The following is a 14,820-nucleotide window of genomic DNA, read 5'->3' as shown; positions in this document are numbered from 1 at the left end:
TTTTAGCCATATTTTGTGTTGGCTGTCATTCAATTAGCCAGTGTTTGAGGTGTCAAGTGTTGGATAACTGGGCTTGACCAACACTTTAAGTGGCACCAATTTGCATGCGTGTGCGTGAGTGAGGGGGGAGGGGGGGGGGGGGGGGGGAGGGTGCGATGCGTGGAACAAGTTTCCATTGCCAACTGCCAGATGAAGATTTGTCATCGTCGGTTATTTGGCGCCGTCACGTTGCATGTTGGTTCACAGTTTAAATTGAAATCGCGCAAAAATCACCCAAAAGTCAACAACAACAATGGGCAGCACTTTCACTTTGGCAGCGCCCCGCCTCCCTCACCCCCCTCTCTCTCTCTCTCTCGATCTGCCTCCATCTAGCCCCATTGTCCACTTGACCATTGTCCGCTTGCGTAAACTTTCGTGTTGCGGGCCTTGGCCAAAACCGAGCAGAAAATAAAACAGAAAAACAGAAAAAATAGAAGAAACACACGAAAAAAAATCATAAAAAGTAAACAATGCAATATATTATGTGTAAATATTATACTTTAATCTATAACTCGATATATTCATATATGCATATACTCTTATATATAGTTATTTTCTTGGTACGCATGATAATCAGCTTTCTGATACACTTGGAGAGGGTATTATAATGCCATCATGAGATGTGCAACGCATAGAAAAAGAACTTCGAAATCGGATATATATAAATATATATATACATGCTTGATCGGCATTAAAAGCCGAACCGATATCGCTTTGTCCGTCAGTTTCTAAGCGGAACCCAGTTTTAAAGACTTTTAATAGACCCGATGTTACATCCATATATATGTTGAGATCGGCCGAATCGGACTGCTATATCATGTAGTTCCCACAGAAATAATAGTTGCAAAATCAAGTTCTTTCCCATTATCTTAACATTTATCTCAGCTTCATCATACTTCTTACGTATCTTATCAAGATCGGACTATTATATCATCTAGCTGGCATAGAAATATTTGGTCGAAATTCAAGTTTTTCTATGGAAAACTTATTTGTTTTTTTTTCAGATATCTGGACTAAGTTTTGGGTTTACGAGCTTCAAAATCTTAACAAGATCGGTTTATTGTATTATAAGAAGAATACTTAAAATACTTTTTTCTTCAGATATCTGGAGTTTTAACATCAGATTTCTATGTTATAAAGCTTAATGAAAAGAATCGGTTGATAAATTAGTTTTTTATATGGACAACTTTTTTATTATGCCAGATATCTTGATCAAACTCCTCCTCTCCCGAACTTAGCTGACAAAACGTCTCAAATCTGATTGATCGGAAATAAAACTCCCTTCTAAGCCATATTTCTGGAAGAGCATTAAATAGTCGGCGTGTCGTAGAAGTTCTCTCTTTTTTTGTTTGATTTTCGGGGGCAACAATAAATACGAATAAAAAACTTTGTGATTAGCATGTTTCGTGCGTGTGGACAATTCCATTCTTTTTCTTTCTCTTGGTCAGCTTCTCCGGCTCCTCCTGCTCAACCTCCATCTCCGCCTCCATCTCCGCCTCCGCCTCCTTGAGCTCCACACCAAGTGTAAAATGTTTATTAACGGGAATTGAAAAGTGTTTCACATTCGAATAACTGAGGTAGACAAAGGCTGGCCAGACGAAGAGCAGTTTGATAAAGCTAAATGCAGAAAGAACAAGTATCTGCCGTACGCCGACAATTAAATACCCTTCTACTTTGGATTTGAATGAGAAACAAAACATTTTTCAGCTCCCAAAGGAATTGTTCCTCTAAAAGGTATACAAAATATGATTTCGTTCCGATCTACATCGGATTTTATTTAAAATAACTTAAGAACTGAGAGATTTATTTGGAATATTAGTGTAAGGGCGAGGAGAGGCACTAAAAGTTAGGAGATGATGGCATATCAAATGAAAATATTGATACCCCTCTTCTTCCCACATCCATCTGATTTGTCCTATAAAGTGTATCATAAAGTGTGCTGAAAACATATTCAACAGTCAAGAGTGGAAGACAAAGTAATTATCCAAATATTTTCGTCGAATACCCCATACAGTCTGTAGGAACTCGGGATCTATAAAAGCTAGCGCCTGCAAATTTGGAATGTGGCTTCTCTTTCAACTATCCAAAGTTGATGCTATATGTAACCCATTGTCAGGGTCAAGGACTAGAGGGCAACTCGTAGTCGCGCCATCTGGACTCGACCATTAATAGCTCTTAATATAATTAAAGCATAAATCAAGCGCTTAAATAGCGCTATAAAATTGAGTCATTCGAAGTCAAGGCCAGGCTGAAATGTTCTCAGCTCAAATTTATTGTGCTCGATTCTCTTTTGTCTATCCGAGTGGAATATACTTTAATATCAAGGTTGTGCATATTCATTATAGTTTATTCAACCAGCTGACAAGCTTTCGCTTACAATTTGTTCCCGATGTGCCTTACGAGGGTTTCTCGTATAATCGCAGATCTATCAAAAGGAATGGAACCCTTAACTTGTTGAAATATATTTTCTAAAATAATAGACCAACTAGTTGAATACTCTTTTTCGTGAGATCATGAGTCTTTGGGCTTGGCTCTGTATCAAACTATTTCAACTGTAATCCTTCGATTTCTTGAGATCGATATATATATTTCTAATTCGAATTCATCCTAACCTAACTATTTCCGATATCCCAATTTCTTGAGATCCATGAAACACAAAGGATTCTTTATATATATATATATACATATATTTATTCTTCTACTTAACTAATTTTATCATTTCAATTTGAATAACTGAGAAAGTAACAACTTATCAACTTTTTTCTCTACATCAGGAGTCTTTGGGTTCCTAACCTATCCTAACTATTCCAAGGCGTTTGCAATCCTTCAATTTCTGGTCGTCTTTCGCTAAGTTTTCAAAGCCATTTTTATGTTCTTATAAAAAGAAATGGTTTTTTTTTTGAGATTCTGATTGTTTTCTCGCTAGGCATAAACCTATATATCAGGAAGTTGAGACATCAGATTCGGCTGATCCCAAACTAACTTGTTCCCAATGTAACTCAAATTTCTAGATTTTTTATCAGATAAACCCCTTGGGTTTTCTAGGGGAGCATAGCCTCCATCTGCCTCCACCTCGCCGTATCAAACCTATTCAATCTAACATATTATTATAACAAACCTTTTGCAATCCTTCAATCTCTTGACGTTTTAATAAGCCTTCGCTTAGTTATCTCAGCTATTCTAATTATCTTGTTAAGAAAAGAGTGCAATATTCTATTCGATTAGTTTCCTTCTTGGAGAGCACAGCCTCCAGCTCGAACAGCTGCCCGCTTTCTAATCCTTCAATTACTGAACTATTTCCTTGAATCCTTTATCGATTGTTCTATATTCATTTGTTCAACAACCAGCTTTTTATATGGCATTCAGTTTCTTTTCACTTGATATCAGAAAATGCAATATAACTTTTAAGGTTGTTCACCTTTTGGAACCCTTGCGTAAGCTTCGACTCTGTCTTAATTTTAGTTTTAGTTGGAAATAATTTGCAATTATCTTCGAACGAATAATTGTATTGACAATTAGTTCCTGGCGATTATGATAAATGTGCAATTCGCTGGAATAATTTGTTGCATATTGAATCACATTGCGTATACGTAATGTATTGCGAAATTGTGTATACGAGTGAGTGTGTGCGAGTGTGTGTGTGTGTTGAGTTAAAAAATGTAAGAACACGCTATCGAAATGACAACTGATTGCCTTTGGACAGGACAATTAGATGATGTGACAAATAATTGGAGAGTTCAGTCAACGCCACGTCGCGTTTTTTAGCGCACGTGAACCGAGCAAAGCCTGTTGGAGGGGGGGAGGTGTGTGTGTGTGTGTGTGTGTGTGTGTGTGTGTGTGTGTGTGTGGGGGGGGGGGTGGGTATTTGGCCATACCCAGAAATCGTCGATTGGTCTGTGAATGCGTTCAGCTGCTTGGGTCGGGCCTCCGGAAATTCTCAGCAATAAATAAAATATATGTTACCAAATACTGGCCGCGAACTTGGCCAACAGCCGCCAGCTGCCAAGTCGCCAGCCGCCAGTCACTTGACGCCGCGCAGTGGGAAGAACAACAATGGCATATTAACGAAATGTTTGTATAGAGTATCAAAAGTTCGAGTATTGAAAGTCGTGTGCTACGCAGGCTGCTGCTGCTGCTGCTGCTGATCGGCAGACAACCGGAAGACTTTTTGCGTGGAATGCCGCTTGGCATAGCTGATCAGCCGGACAGTTCGACAGTTCGTAGCAATTGAATTTGAATATAAGCAAACATTGTGAAGATCATTGAATCAAAATGCGACACAACTTTGAGCTGAGCTGGCGACTCCAGCTGTTCGCCTCGATGCTGTTCTGCGCCCTGCTCGGCTATCTGAGCTCCTCGGTGGCCCTGGCCAAGCCCACATTGTCGTTCAGCCTGCCGCACGGACTGCAAGGCTTTCCCTCCTTTCAGTCCTTTACGCAGCAGATCATCGAGCAGCGCAGCCTGCGTCAAATGAAAACCTACAGGTGAGTCCATGCAGCAACAATCGCTGAGATTTGTATACAGCCGGCGTTCCGCCCATTGGCCTGGCCGATAGTTTCACCAGCGCTGGCCATTGCCATGGACGTCACGTCGCATCCATAATTGTAATGCCTCTCGGCTGGCCATGTGCCCATAAATGCGTGCACATAAATCGCATTACGCATCTAACACAACTATCTCTATCCCCCTCTCTCTCCCTCTCTGTCTCTCTTGCAGCGGCAAGCGCATTAGCAACGATTCGCTGATCATGATATACTATCACGATCAGACCATTGCCGTCACGGAGCTGGGTCCACAGAAGCTGCTGCTCGGCTGTGAGCTGATTGAAATTTAGTGAGTATTATCAGAAGCAAACTAACGAATAGCTACACTCGTTACTCGTTACTCATAATCATTACACTCGTTACTGATTCCACACTTAACTCTTCACACTCGTTACTTACTACACTTGCTACTCATTTTACTCGTTATTCGTTACTAGTTACTCATTCACACGTTCATCGCTACATTTACTAATCCTTCTCGTTACTCATTATGCTCTTTACTCGATACACTTACTACTCATTACACTTTCTACTCATTACACTCATTATACTCGAATGAGTACTATGATTATTAATCTCTTTACTCTTTACATGCACATCTAATTATACTCGTTCATTTATATGCTTGGTGTTTTTTACACTCGTTACTCGCTACGCTTTTAACTAGTTTCTTATTCACTTGTTACACTTGCTACTCGTTACACTCTTTACTCGTTACTCATTGCACTCATTAATTTTCTTACTCTTTACACTCGTTACCTATTACATACGTACTTATTGTCCTTTTATAGCAACGACAAGGAAGGCAAAATGCTGCTCAATGGCCTCGCCAAATACAATCGACCTCTGGAAATCAAATTTGAGGAAATGCTCAAACTGATGGATCAATGCGAGCACGTCGACAAGCTCAGCTATGCGTCCAAGCTCAGATACAAGTCCAGCAATGAGGGCTCGGAACGTAGCAGTGGCACAAGCGAGTCTGAGGCCAGCGGTGCGGGCAACGACAGTTTGGGCGGCTCAGCTAATCAGGATGGTGTTTCGCTCAAGCTGGCAGCGAATATCTTTCCGCGCAGCCCCTTCTCGCTGCTAAGCGGCATTATACCAGGTAAGATGCTCTAGATTACCCTACCTTTTTGTAAAGACTTGGACGCTCCCTGGTTAAGCATATCGTCAGACTAACAACTCACTAGTCTAGCAACTCGATGCAGTCAACTTTTTCGCTCACTCATTAGTTTGACTACTCGTTAGCTTTGCAATTAGGCTAATAGCTTGTAACAACTTGCTTGTTCGGCTACTCGTCAGCTTATCCACTCATTTCTTCAACTCGCTGGATAACCAACTCGTTGTTAAGGCAGCACCTTACCTTGCTGTCTCTATAATATTTAACAGACGCTAGAAAGTCATATATATGATTGGCTGACTCGCTAGTTTGGCCACTCGTTAGTTCGCCAACTCGCTAGTTTGTCAACTCGTTGCTTTTAAAACTTGTTAGTAAGGCAACTCGTTAGCCTGCCAATCGCAATTTCAACATCTCTCTGGCTTAACAACCCTTTGCTTAGCTTGTTCACTCGCCAAATGCCCTACTCGCTAATTTAAATCTCTCGCTCTCTTTCGACACAGGCACCAAATGGTGTGGCACGGGAGATATTGCCGAAACGTACAGCGATCTGGGCAGCGAGATGGCCATGGATCGCTGCTGTCGCCAGCACGATCTGTGCCCCATCAAGATACGCGCCTATCAAAACAAATACGAGCTAATGAACGACTCGCTGTACACCAAGTAAGTAATTAACGAGTATGCCCAAAAAGGAATGCCTGACTAATTTGCATTGCTTTCAATCAACTATAGATCGCACTGCATTTGCGACGACATGCTGTTCTCGTGCCTGAAGATGACCAACACGTCGGCCTCCCAGCTGATGGGCTCCATATACTTCAACCTGGTGCAGGTGCCCTGCCTAGATGGGCGAAGCAATCAATACAAGTTCCGTGCGGCTAAGGAGGGTTTCTAAGAGCGGCTTTACTGTGTGTGTCTTATATATTATATATATATATTTTTTTTTTGTTGTTGTTGTTTAAGTTTTGTACGTTTGGGGCTTGTACATAAAAGTTGGGCGCTACTTCAATTATTTATTGAACCACTTAGCTATACGAAGGCGTTCGCAAATGCAGCGAATGACGGGCAGTAACACTTCTAGATGGACAAATACGTATCGAACGCCCAGTTTATTAAATACACACACTCATATATATATATATATGTATATATATTTTCATATATATAACTACGTGCGTGTGTATATATGTATTTGTTTGCATGATGTTAGGTTTACATAGTTTAGTAGTAGTAGGCGTTATATTCTTATATATATTATGCATAAGGCAGCAAATGCTGCGCGCTTGTTACAAATACATATCAATGTATATATATATATATATATATATATATATATATATATATAGATATACATATATATATATATATATACGTTATTGGTTACAATTTGTCTTTATGGTTTATAGCTGAAATAATGGCTACATAAAAAAAATCTGTTTTCTAGCTTCATTGACTACACAATTTTTTCGCTTTTCTTTTGATCTTAACGCTAGAATATAAAAAAAAAAAATTTTAATTCCACTTTCATTTTTTTTTTTGTTGTTGTTGTCGTTGTTTCGTCAACAATTGAACACGTTCAATTTGGATTCCACATGCGGAGTTATCAAGCAGTTTCTATATGGTCTCCCGTTGGACATCTCTAGGTACTGGGAAGGGTGTGAGGTGTGTGTATATCATTATTATTTGCGCACACACTTAGAAAATGCTGGCCACATTGGGACCCGGCTGCGAATTGGTCGGTGTCGGCTGCGTGGGACGATCAATGTCCTGATAGCTGCGCTGCTGATTGGTAGGAAACACGGAGCCGGTCTGCAGGCTGCCGCCGCGCGTATTAAACTCCCGATAGAGCAGGGCAACGCTCACCGGACGCAGCACCATGTTGATGATGCAGAACGCAATGGCCCAGCCATCTGTAAGAGGTAAATAACATTAGATACATTTAACGACTAGCTGTGCAGTTCAATATTGAAATGAACTCTGGCCAAGCCAAGCCAAGGAATGTGTACTCACTCATGTAGTCGAAATTAACGATAGTGCTGACTAGATCAAAGAATATGCTACAGACATTGATCACAAGCGCCTGGAAAATGCAGAAAATATATACATGACAATGTTAGGCTAGCCAATGAATATAATGATCAGCTTGTTGATAAGTTCGGAACTGCCTTGCAATAGGTCATGGGCAAGTCGTTGCTTTTCCAGTCAAATCAAATTGCATTCACCTTGAACGCTTGAACTTTAACTAGCCGAGCACGCACACACGCTGGACACACCTTTTTTGGCCCGTTCAAGGTGTGTGCTTTTTTATTACGCTCAATTTTGTGCTAGTCCACTTTGCACTTTCGCCCTTAAAACGCTGTGAAAAACGTATAGTTACGCTCGTTACTCGTTACATGTTTCTCGCCCACTCTAACAGCAACAAAGAAGCTCTTTAATAATTGAAGCAAAGAATTTGACAGATTCTATTTCCCTTTGCACTTGCGAAGTTCATTCGATCTGAATAGCGAGTAGTTATACTCGTTACTCGTTACATTTCTCTCTCGCTCTTCCTCAGAACAAAAAAAGACTACTCATTAATTGAAAGAAGGATTTTGACTAGGCATATTCCACTTTGCACTTTCGAATAACACTCGCTGTGCGCGGCGAGCAGTTATACTCGTTACTCGTTACCTTTCTCTCGCTCTTTCTTAGAGCAGCCAAAAGGCTGCACAGTAATTGAAGCAAAGTTTCGATAAAGGCTTTTACAATTCCCATTTTTATCTCAATTCCCTGATTTGCAGCTCTTCAACAATGATTAGTCACCCTCGTTACTCGTTACATATCTCTCGCCGCTTCTTACAGCAACAATATGAGCAAAAGGCTGCTCAAAAATTATAAAAAATAATTATGCAAAAAGTTAGGCAAGAGCTCTTCCAGTTTACGGTTTTGCTCATGATTTGCTGTAAGCAACGAGTAGCTATAATCGTTACTCGTTATATTTCTCTGTTGTTAATAGTAACATTTCGAAAGGCCATAACTGCTCAATAATTGAAGCGAAAAGCTCAACAAAGACTTTTTACCTATTTTCAGTCTACACAAAGCTTGAATTGTATATTATTTATACATTTTCATAGCCTACCTTTGGGAATACAAGAAATAAATATAAATTAATAGAAAGGCTCGTTAGGCTTTGTTGAGGCAAAAATCATATTTCGTAGAATAAACATTCATTTCAAATGCATTTGGTTAAAAGAATAGAAAATTTGAAAAAATTCTTAGAAATTGTCATCATTTCAAATTTCGGGAATCAGTCGACTTTTTGGTATAGCACAATTAAAGGCCATTCGAGTCGTAAATACGTAATGCCGCCAGTTGGCCTTTTCCTTTTATATATATATATATATATATATATATTTGTTTTGTTGTTGTGGGAGTGCTTCTGGGTCAACGTTTGGCTTCTGCATAGTTGAGCTGATTAAACGGCGTGGCTAATGGTTGTTGGCCCAAGGAGTCGCATACGACGCCACAAAAGGATTTGCTGCCTGGCCCTAGGGGCTGTTTGGGGGGCGGCAGAGTGTGTGGGCACCTTTCGTTTTCATGTTGGACTGACCGCTGGCAGTCAAACAAATGGAATTGTATTTAATTTTCAATACCCTGTAGCCATAGCTAACTGGGCCACAAGCCGGGTAGAACGGTTTGCTGTCAACGTTTGTTACAGGCAGAAGAGCTGCAAACATTTGATATGCAAAAAACTAAAGATCATGTAACAATATATAGACCTGATTCTGGTTATATGCACCTATTTGAGACCTGAATACAAACGAATTATAAGTACGCAGGTAGTTTTCCTTCTCAGACCATAAGTTTACAAGTTTACAGGGTAACTGCTAGTCGGTGCCGCGTGGCTTGTTTTCTTGGGTTTTAGCCTTCTTGGTAGACGTGCGTGGCATTGCGCATCGCGTGCGTTACGACCTAGGATTACGAGCCTTTGCCTGGTCAACTGCTCGGGGGCGGGGGGCGGTTAGGTTCTCGTATTTTGGGTAATGTCAAAGTTCAAATTGATGGCTCAGACCGGGCACGCCAACTGCTCGCGAGCCGTTAACTCTTCCAGTGAAGCGATATGCGATCTGGCGTTAACTAATATTGTAATAAGTATATACACGCCCACAAGAAACCTCAGTGCATATGCCTTATAAGTTGGCATTACGTTATGTTTTCGGGCTGACCAAATGGGTCTATAATTAGCGTGCCTTCACGTGGTTTTGGCCAAAGCCAAGTTAGCTGCTGCCAACTGTTTTGCAATAAGCCGAAGCAATGCTTGGCTTCAAATTGTATTATTATTTACATTTTTTTTTTTTTTGTAAATTTTTTGTGGTTTTCTGTGTGGTTTTTCTTTTTAAAATGCCTTATCCTTAACTTATTCTTGATCCTGAATCATTAGCTCCATTATTTTCGTAACGTTCGTGGGCGTGTCGTAAGTGAATCACAATTCGGAATCAGTTGTCGGAGATGAACTCGTATTGACTAGCTCCAGAACAGAGTTGCCACACTTTTCGGTGCTGGAAAACTACAGTGAATGCTCGTTTGGATGCACGCTCTTGTGCTAAAGCATGTTGATTGCATGAAATGAATACATGCCAAAAAATATTATAAAGAAAAACTATTCGAATTGACCTTGTTTTTAATGGAGGTAATTCATGTGTATTTTTAGAAAGAGTGCATCAAATTTACTATATTTCATTGCTGGAAAATTGATTCAGCTAAATGAATGATTGGCAAATTCGCATATCGATTGAACTTTTGCAAAATACCATTCGAAATTGCATTAGATCTCTATCATTGTTAATAAAAGAAAAGAATAACAAATATGTATTCAGTTTCTTAAACAATATTCTTGAGGCATTCTTAGGAAATCACACACATATAATGAGTGGGATCTAATTTTTCAGGTTTTGTCTTGCTTTGCGCTGAAACTTTTGCCTACAAATTCTTATTTCCATGTTACATAAGCCTTTTTTAAGACTGGAGCGAAGGGAATAAGATACTTTAGTGCTCGCACGCAAATTTGAAACCGGTTCCAAATCCGATTCCAATTTCCCAAAGTTAAACAGGCAATAATTTTCAAGGTATTGAGCTGGTTCAAAGTGGGGATTTGAGCGTCGGACTAACAAGCGAAAAGTCGCCGGTACAAATCCAACAGAAACTTTAAATTTTTTTAAAATATTTTTATTCACAAGGAAAACAGAAAAAGTATAACTAAAATGCATCGACGCGCGGGGGCCTTAAACCGATTGTGTATTTGCCTCGTTTTTTAACCGAGCAACGCCGGGTTATATTTAATTTCTAGTGAACAAGAATGTGGCTAAAGCGCATAACAATGTTATCTCATCATCATTCGCTGAGATATAACCATGTAGGAGCGAGCAGGTTGGGCGACAGGCAACAGATGGCGCTGCTGCAACAGTGGGTCACAAAAGTATAGCGGCTGGTGACGACCCCCCGCCGCAGCTAGTGCCATGAGACCTGGGGTCTGAGGCATGAGGGTTATGCACAACGAGTGAGTGAGCGCATTTGTTATTTATAGTTTCGAGCGTGGAAATAAACATACAGAAACCAAGTCGAGTGCATATGTTAATTTAATTCTCTGATTTCGACAGAACCGGTTTTGGCATATAAGTAAAAAGTTAAATAATAAAAAAAAAAAAAGGTCGTATCATCTAGCCGCAAAGCAAATTTAAATTAATTGTTGGCTGATGGTACGTGAATTGCTGAATAGCAGCGACGAGACGCGGGGTGGTGCGAACCCTTATCAGTCCGCGGGCATTGTTTATACAGGCGGCCTACTGATAAGACGCACTGTATGCTTGCGGATGCGTCAGCGTCAATTGAATTATGATGATTAAACACAGAGTGGCAACACCACACACTGGCGCACAGTGTTAGAGAGCGGGCGGGGGAGTGTGGGAGTGTGTGCCAGTGTGGGTGAATACGATATTTGATGAACTTACCGTTTGGACCGCCTCAATGGATTCCTTGCATTGTATCGTCCAGAACATAGCAATGATAAAGAGGAAGTTGTAGAACTCGTATGCGCCATGCCCCCATTTGCCCATCATTGCACACGTTAAGAAAAAGAAGTGCACAAAGGCAACGACCTGTGTGAGAGATTAAGGGAGGGGTGCGGGTGGGAGTGGATGTGGAAAGGTGGTAAGGGGGGGGGGGGGGGGGGGTTATTGTTGAATATGGAAAGTTTCCTTAAGTTGCATTTGCTGTTTGCCTATTGAGTAAGCGGCTCAAATGAAGCCCCACAGCGACGCCGCCGGCAGCGGGCTGAAGTTGCAAATTGGCTGCCGCAAATGTCGAAAACATATCGAATGGCTTTTGCGGTTGGCCGCCGCCGGCGTCGCTGTAGCTGCCCGCGTCTCAGTTGCCGCCTGCTGCATTAGGCGCTAATGAGCGGTGCAGCATGAGGGCAATGCTGCCAGACTGGGCGCGGCTGAGCCGAACCTGAGCTGTGTTATCTAACACTAGACCAGCGGGCAGCCCAATAAGTGAGTCTGAGCGGGAGTTGTTGCTCTTGGCCGGCTTCGCTTGCGTCCAAGCCCACGCCCACGCCCAATCGCGAGCACGCCCCCGTTAGCACCTGCTTGTATTTACCTTGACGCGCACAAATTGCGAGCCCATGAGTTCATTTAAGTCGGTCATTTTGTAGCTCTTCTTGCCAATGCAGCTGCGCAGCCGCCCACACACCTGTTGCCTGTTGACAAAAGAAAAAACAACAACAACAACAACCAGAGGAAGGAGACGAAGACGAAGGCAATCGAGGCGTCGCTGTCGCTGTCTCTGCTGACTTCGCTGCTTGCGTTTTTGCCAGCTGTTTTCGTGCAAATATTTTGAATTGTTCTACTTTAAAAAAGTTGCTTTCTTTTTATGTGTGTGTGTTATTGTTGTTGTCAAATTCTATTTTGATTTACGAATTCACTTTCAATTGGTTGAACGTACTCTGCCAAAGGCGAAACACGCACACTAATATATCTATATATAAATGCACACACACACACGCGCGCGCACACACACGCACACTCACACGCGCACAGAATCCGCAAAATGCAATTGTAGCGCGCACTTGTTGGTCTTCTATCTGAGAGTATTTCCACTAGTTCTCTGGCAATTATATATTTATTGTTTTAGAACAAATGTCGCCAGCTGCAGATTTCAGATTTCCAGGGCGTAAACACCAGTAATAGCAATAACAATACAACAGAGCAACGACAAGTGCAACACAGTTAATCAAATAACAACGAGAATTTCAAAATGTACGAGACAAAAAAAAAATAGACGGAGCGCAAACGAAGCGACGCGAACAGCTCTCGAGCCTTTACAGTTTCAATCTGAATCTGAATGTGAACTGTGCATGGGGCAGCGGCAGGCGAACAGCATATGTATTCAAAAAAAAAAAAAAATAAAATAAAAGTCCAATACAAGCGGACCCCCCAGCGACGTCAGCGTCGACGTCAACGTTGCGGTGGCGTAATCTATGCCAGGGCTGCACAGCATGCGCCAAAACCAGTGCTGCAATCCAGCTAATACATGTATCGATATTTTTGAAGAGTCGCTGGCAAAACTATCGAACAGTAAATATTATTATTATTGTAAATATTGTAATGCATGTTTCTTGAAATATAACAAATTTGTATTCTTGTCAAATGACACATTTCGACATATTATGACATTACATTTTACATGTTAAACGTTTATTTAAAATATTGATCTGGATTAAATTTTAAAATTAAAACGCGGTTGGGCAACGCCGTCGCTTGTTCACTTGCTGCTCAGACCGAGAGAGCGAGAGAGAGAGAGAGAGAGATAACGAAAGCAGTGATAACGTGATAATCGCGGTTCTCGCTGGATTGTCCATTGTGAACCATTTTGCAAAAATTCATTCTGCGCAATGTCCGACAATCTGAAAGTGAATCAGCCGGGCAGCACGGCCCAGTTTACCATGTTGCCAACATCAGTGATCACCTACGGCATGGTGCACAAGCTGGAATGCGTCCAGGAGCGCAAAGTAACGGTGAGTGCTTGTGCATGTGCTTGGCAACGCGCGTTTAACCTTTGACACTGACACACGCCACAACTCCGACAGCTGCCCACGCCCGAAAATGACGACGCCGCCGCCGCCGGCGAGCCAAAGGATCAGCAGCCGCAGGTGACGTACAAGTCGAACTCGCCCTGCCTGATGATAGTGTGCGACGATGGCGATCTGAACAGCGCCAAGCACCATGTGGTTGCCTCGCTGCACGATCCGTTCGCGGAGCACGCGGTGGCCACGCTGCTCATCCAGGAGAGCGTGCGCGATTCGTTTCTGGAGCGCGTCGTCGAGTGCTTGGAGCCGCTCGATCCGCAAATCGCCAATCATCCCAATTATGTGCGCTCTGTGGCCAAGCTGCAGAAGCTGAAGGCGGAGACAATTGTTGGCAATCCGAAGACGGTGCCAGCGAATGCCACGCCCATGCTGGTCAGCGATATATACCATAATTTTCTGGGCGACGGACCCACGGGCATCATCACCATGCACACCTTCCGCACACCCAAAGACGCCACCCAGGTCAATCAGAAGGAGACGCTCGTCTATGGCTCGGTCAGCATCTGGAACGAGAAGCTGGCCAGCCCCTACGAGGTGTGCACCCTGCTCAAAAACGAGATCTTCATGATCAACTGCTACAACATCGATCTGGCCCCGATCCAGGCCTCCTTTGCCATGGGCAAGAACGATGCCAAGATCATCAATGGCTACCACTACGAGACCCTCACGACCAATCACAAGCGCAAGATCATTGTCTTTGCCGTCGGCACCATCTTCGCCAACTGATCGGATGACGGGGATCTGCAAGGCTCCACAAGGTGCTCCACTAGCTTTTAACTAACTGTTATCCCGATCGTATATATATATAGATATATACACACATATATAAGTCCGATTTGTTTGCCATGTTTGCTTTTTTTAATGTATAAGGTTCTGAAGGCCTGTCACAAGTGTGTCAAGTGTGCACGACTAACAGTTACCCTGTAAACGGTCACGAGCTGCGCTTATTTCATATTTGCATACGAACATTCCTAAATAACTTTGTTCGATTATAA

The 14,820-nt window shown here is 42.1% G+C and overlaps 3 protein-coding genes across 3 annotated transcripts; 2 read left to right on the top strand and 1 right to left on the bottom strand.

Moving 5' to 3' along the window:
- The first annotated feature begins 4,176 nt into the window (after window positions 1–4,176).
- LOC115767614 lies at window positions 4,177–7,012 on the top strand. The gene is made up of 5 exons (XM_030711911.1): window positions 4,177–4,523; window positions 4,756–4,872; window positions 5,375–5,688; window positions 6,204–6,363; window positions 6,433–7,012. Exons 1-5 carry the CDS (start codon window positions 4,312–4,314, stop codon window positions 6,593–6,595), a joined length of 966 nt encoding a protein of 321 aa, XP_030567771.1. The 5' UTR covers window positions 4,177–4,311; the 3' UTR covers window positions 6,596–7,012.
- A 70-nt stretch (window positions 7,013–7,082) lies between these two features.
- Window positions 7,083–13,118, bottom strand: LOC115767621. The gene is made up of 4 exons (XM_030711921.1): window positions 12,337–13,118; window positions 11,688–11,834; window positions 7,711–7,780; window positions 7,083–7,610 (listed from the first exon to the last, which is right to left on the bottom strand). The coding sequence occupies exons 1-4, from the start codon at window positions 12,382–12,384 to the stop codon at window positions 7,396–7,398; spliced, it is 480 nt and encodes a 159-aa protein (XP_030567781.1). The 5' UTR covers window positions 12,385–13,118; the 3' UTR covers window positions 7,083–7,395.
- A 277-nt stretch (window positions 13,119–13,395) lies between these two features.
- LOC115767618 lies at window positions 13,396–14,660 on the top strand. Its single transcript, XM_030711918.1, has 2 exons — window positions 13,396–13,753; window positions 13,826–14,660. The coding sequence occupies exons 1-2, from the start codon at window positions 13,631–13,633 to the stop codon at window positions 14,549–14,551; spliced, it is 849 nt and encodes a 282-aa protein (XP_030567778.1). The 5' UTR covers window positions 13,396–13,630; the 3' UTR covers window positions 14,552–14,660.
- The last annotated feature ends 160 nt before the right edge of the window (window positions 14,661–14,820 follow it).

The sequence above is a fragment of the Drosophila novamexicana genome, unplaced genomic scaffold, assembly GCF_003285875.2.
Source record: "Drosophila novamexicana strain 15010-1031.04,08,12 unplaced genomic scaffold, DnovRS2.1 tig00001415-arrow-arrow-pilon, whole genome shotgun sequence".
NCBI classification, from domain to species: domain Eukaryota; kingdom Metazoa; phylum Arthropoda; class Insecta; order Diptera; family Drosophilidae; genus Drosophila; species Drosophila novamexicana.
Note: the sequence above shows the minus strand (reverse complement) of the source record. Positions and strands in the feature narration are given on the sequence as shown.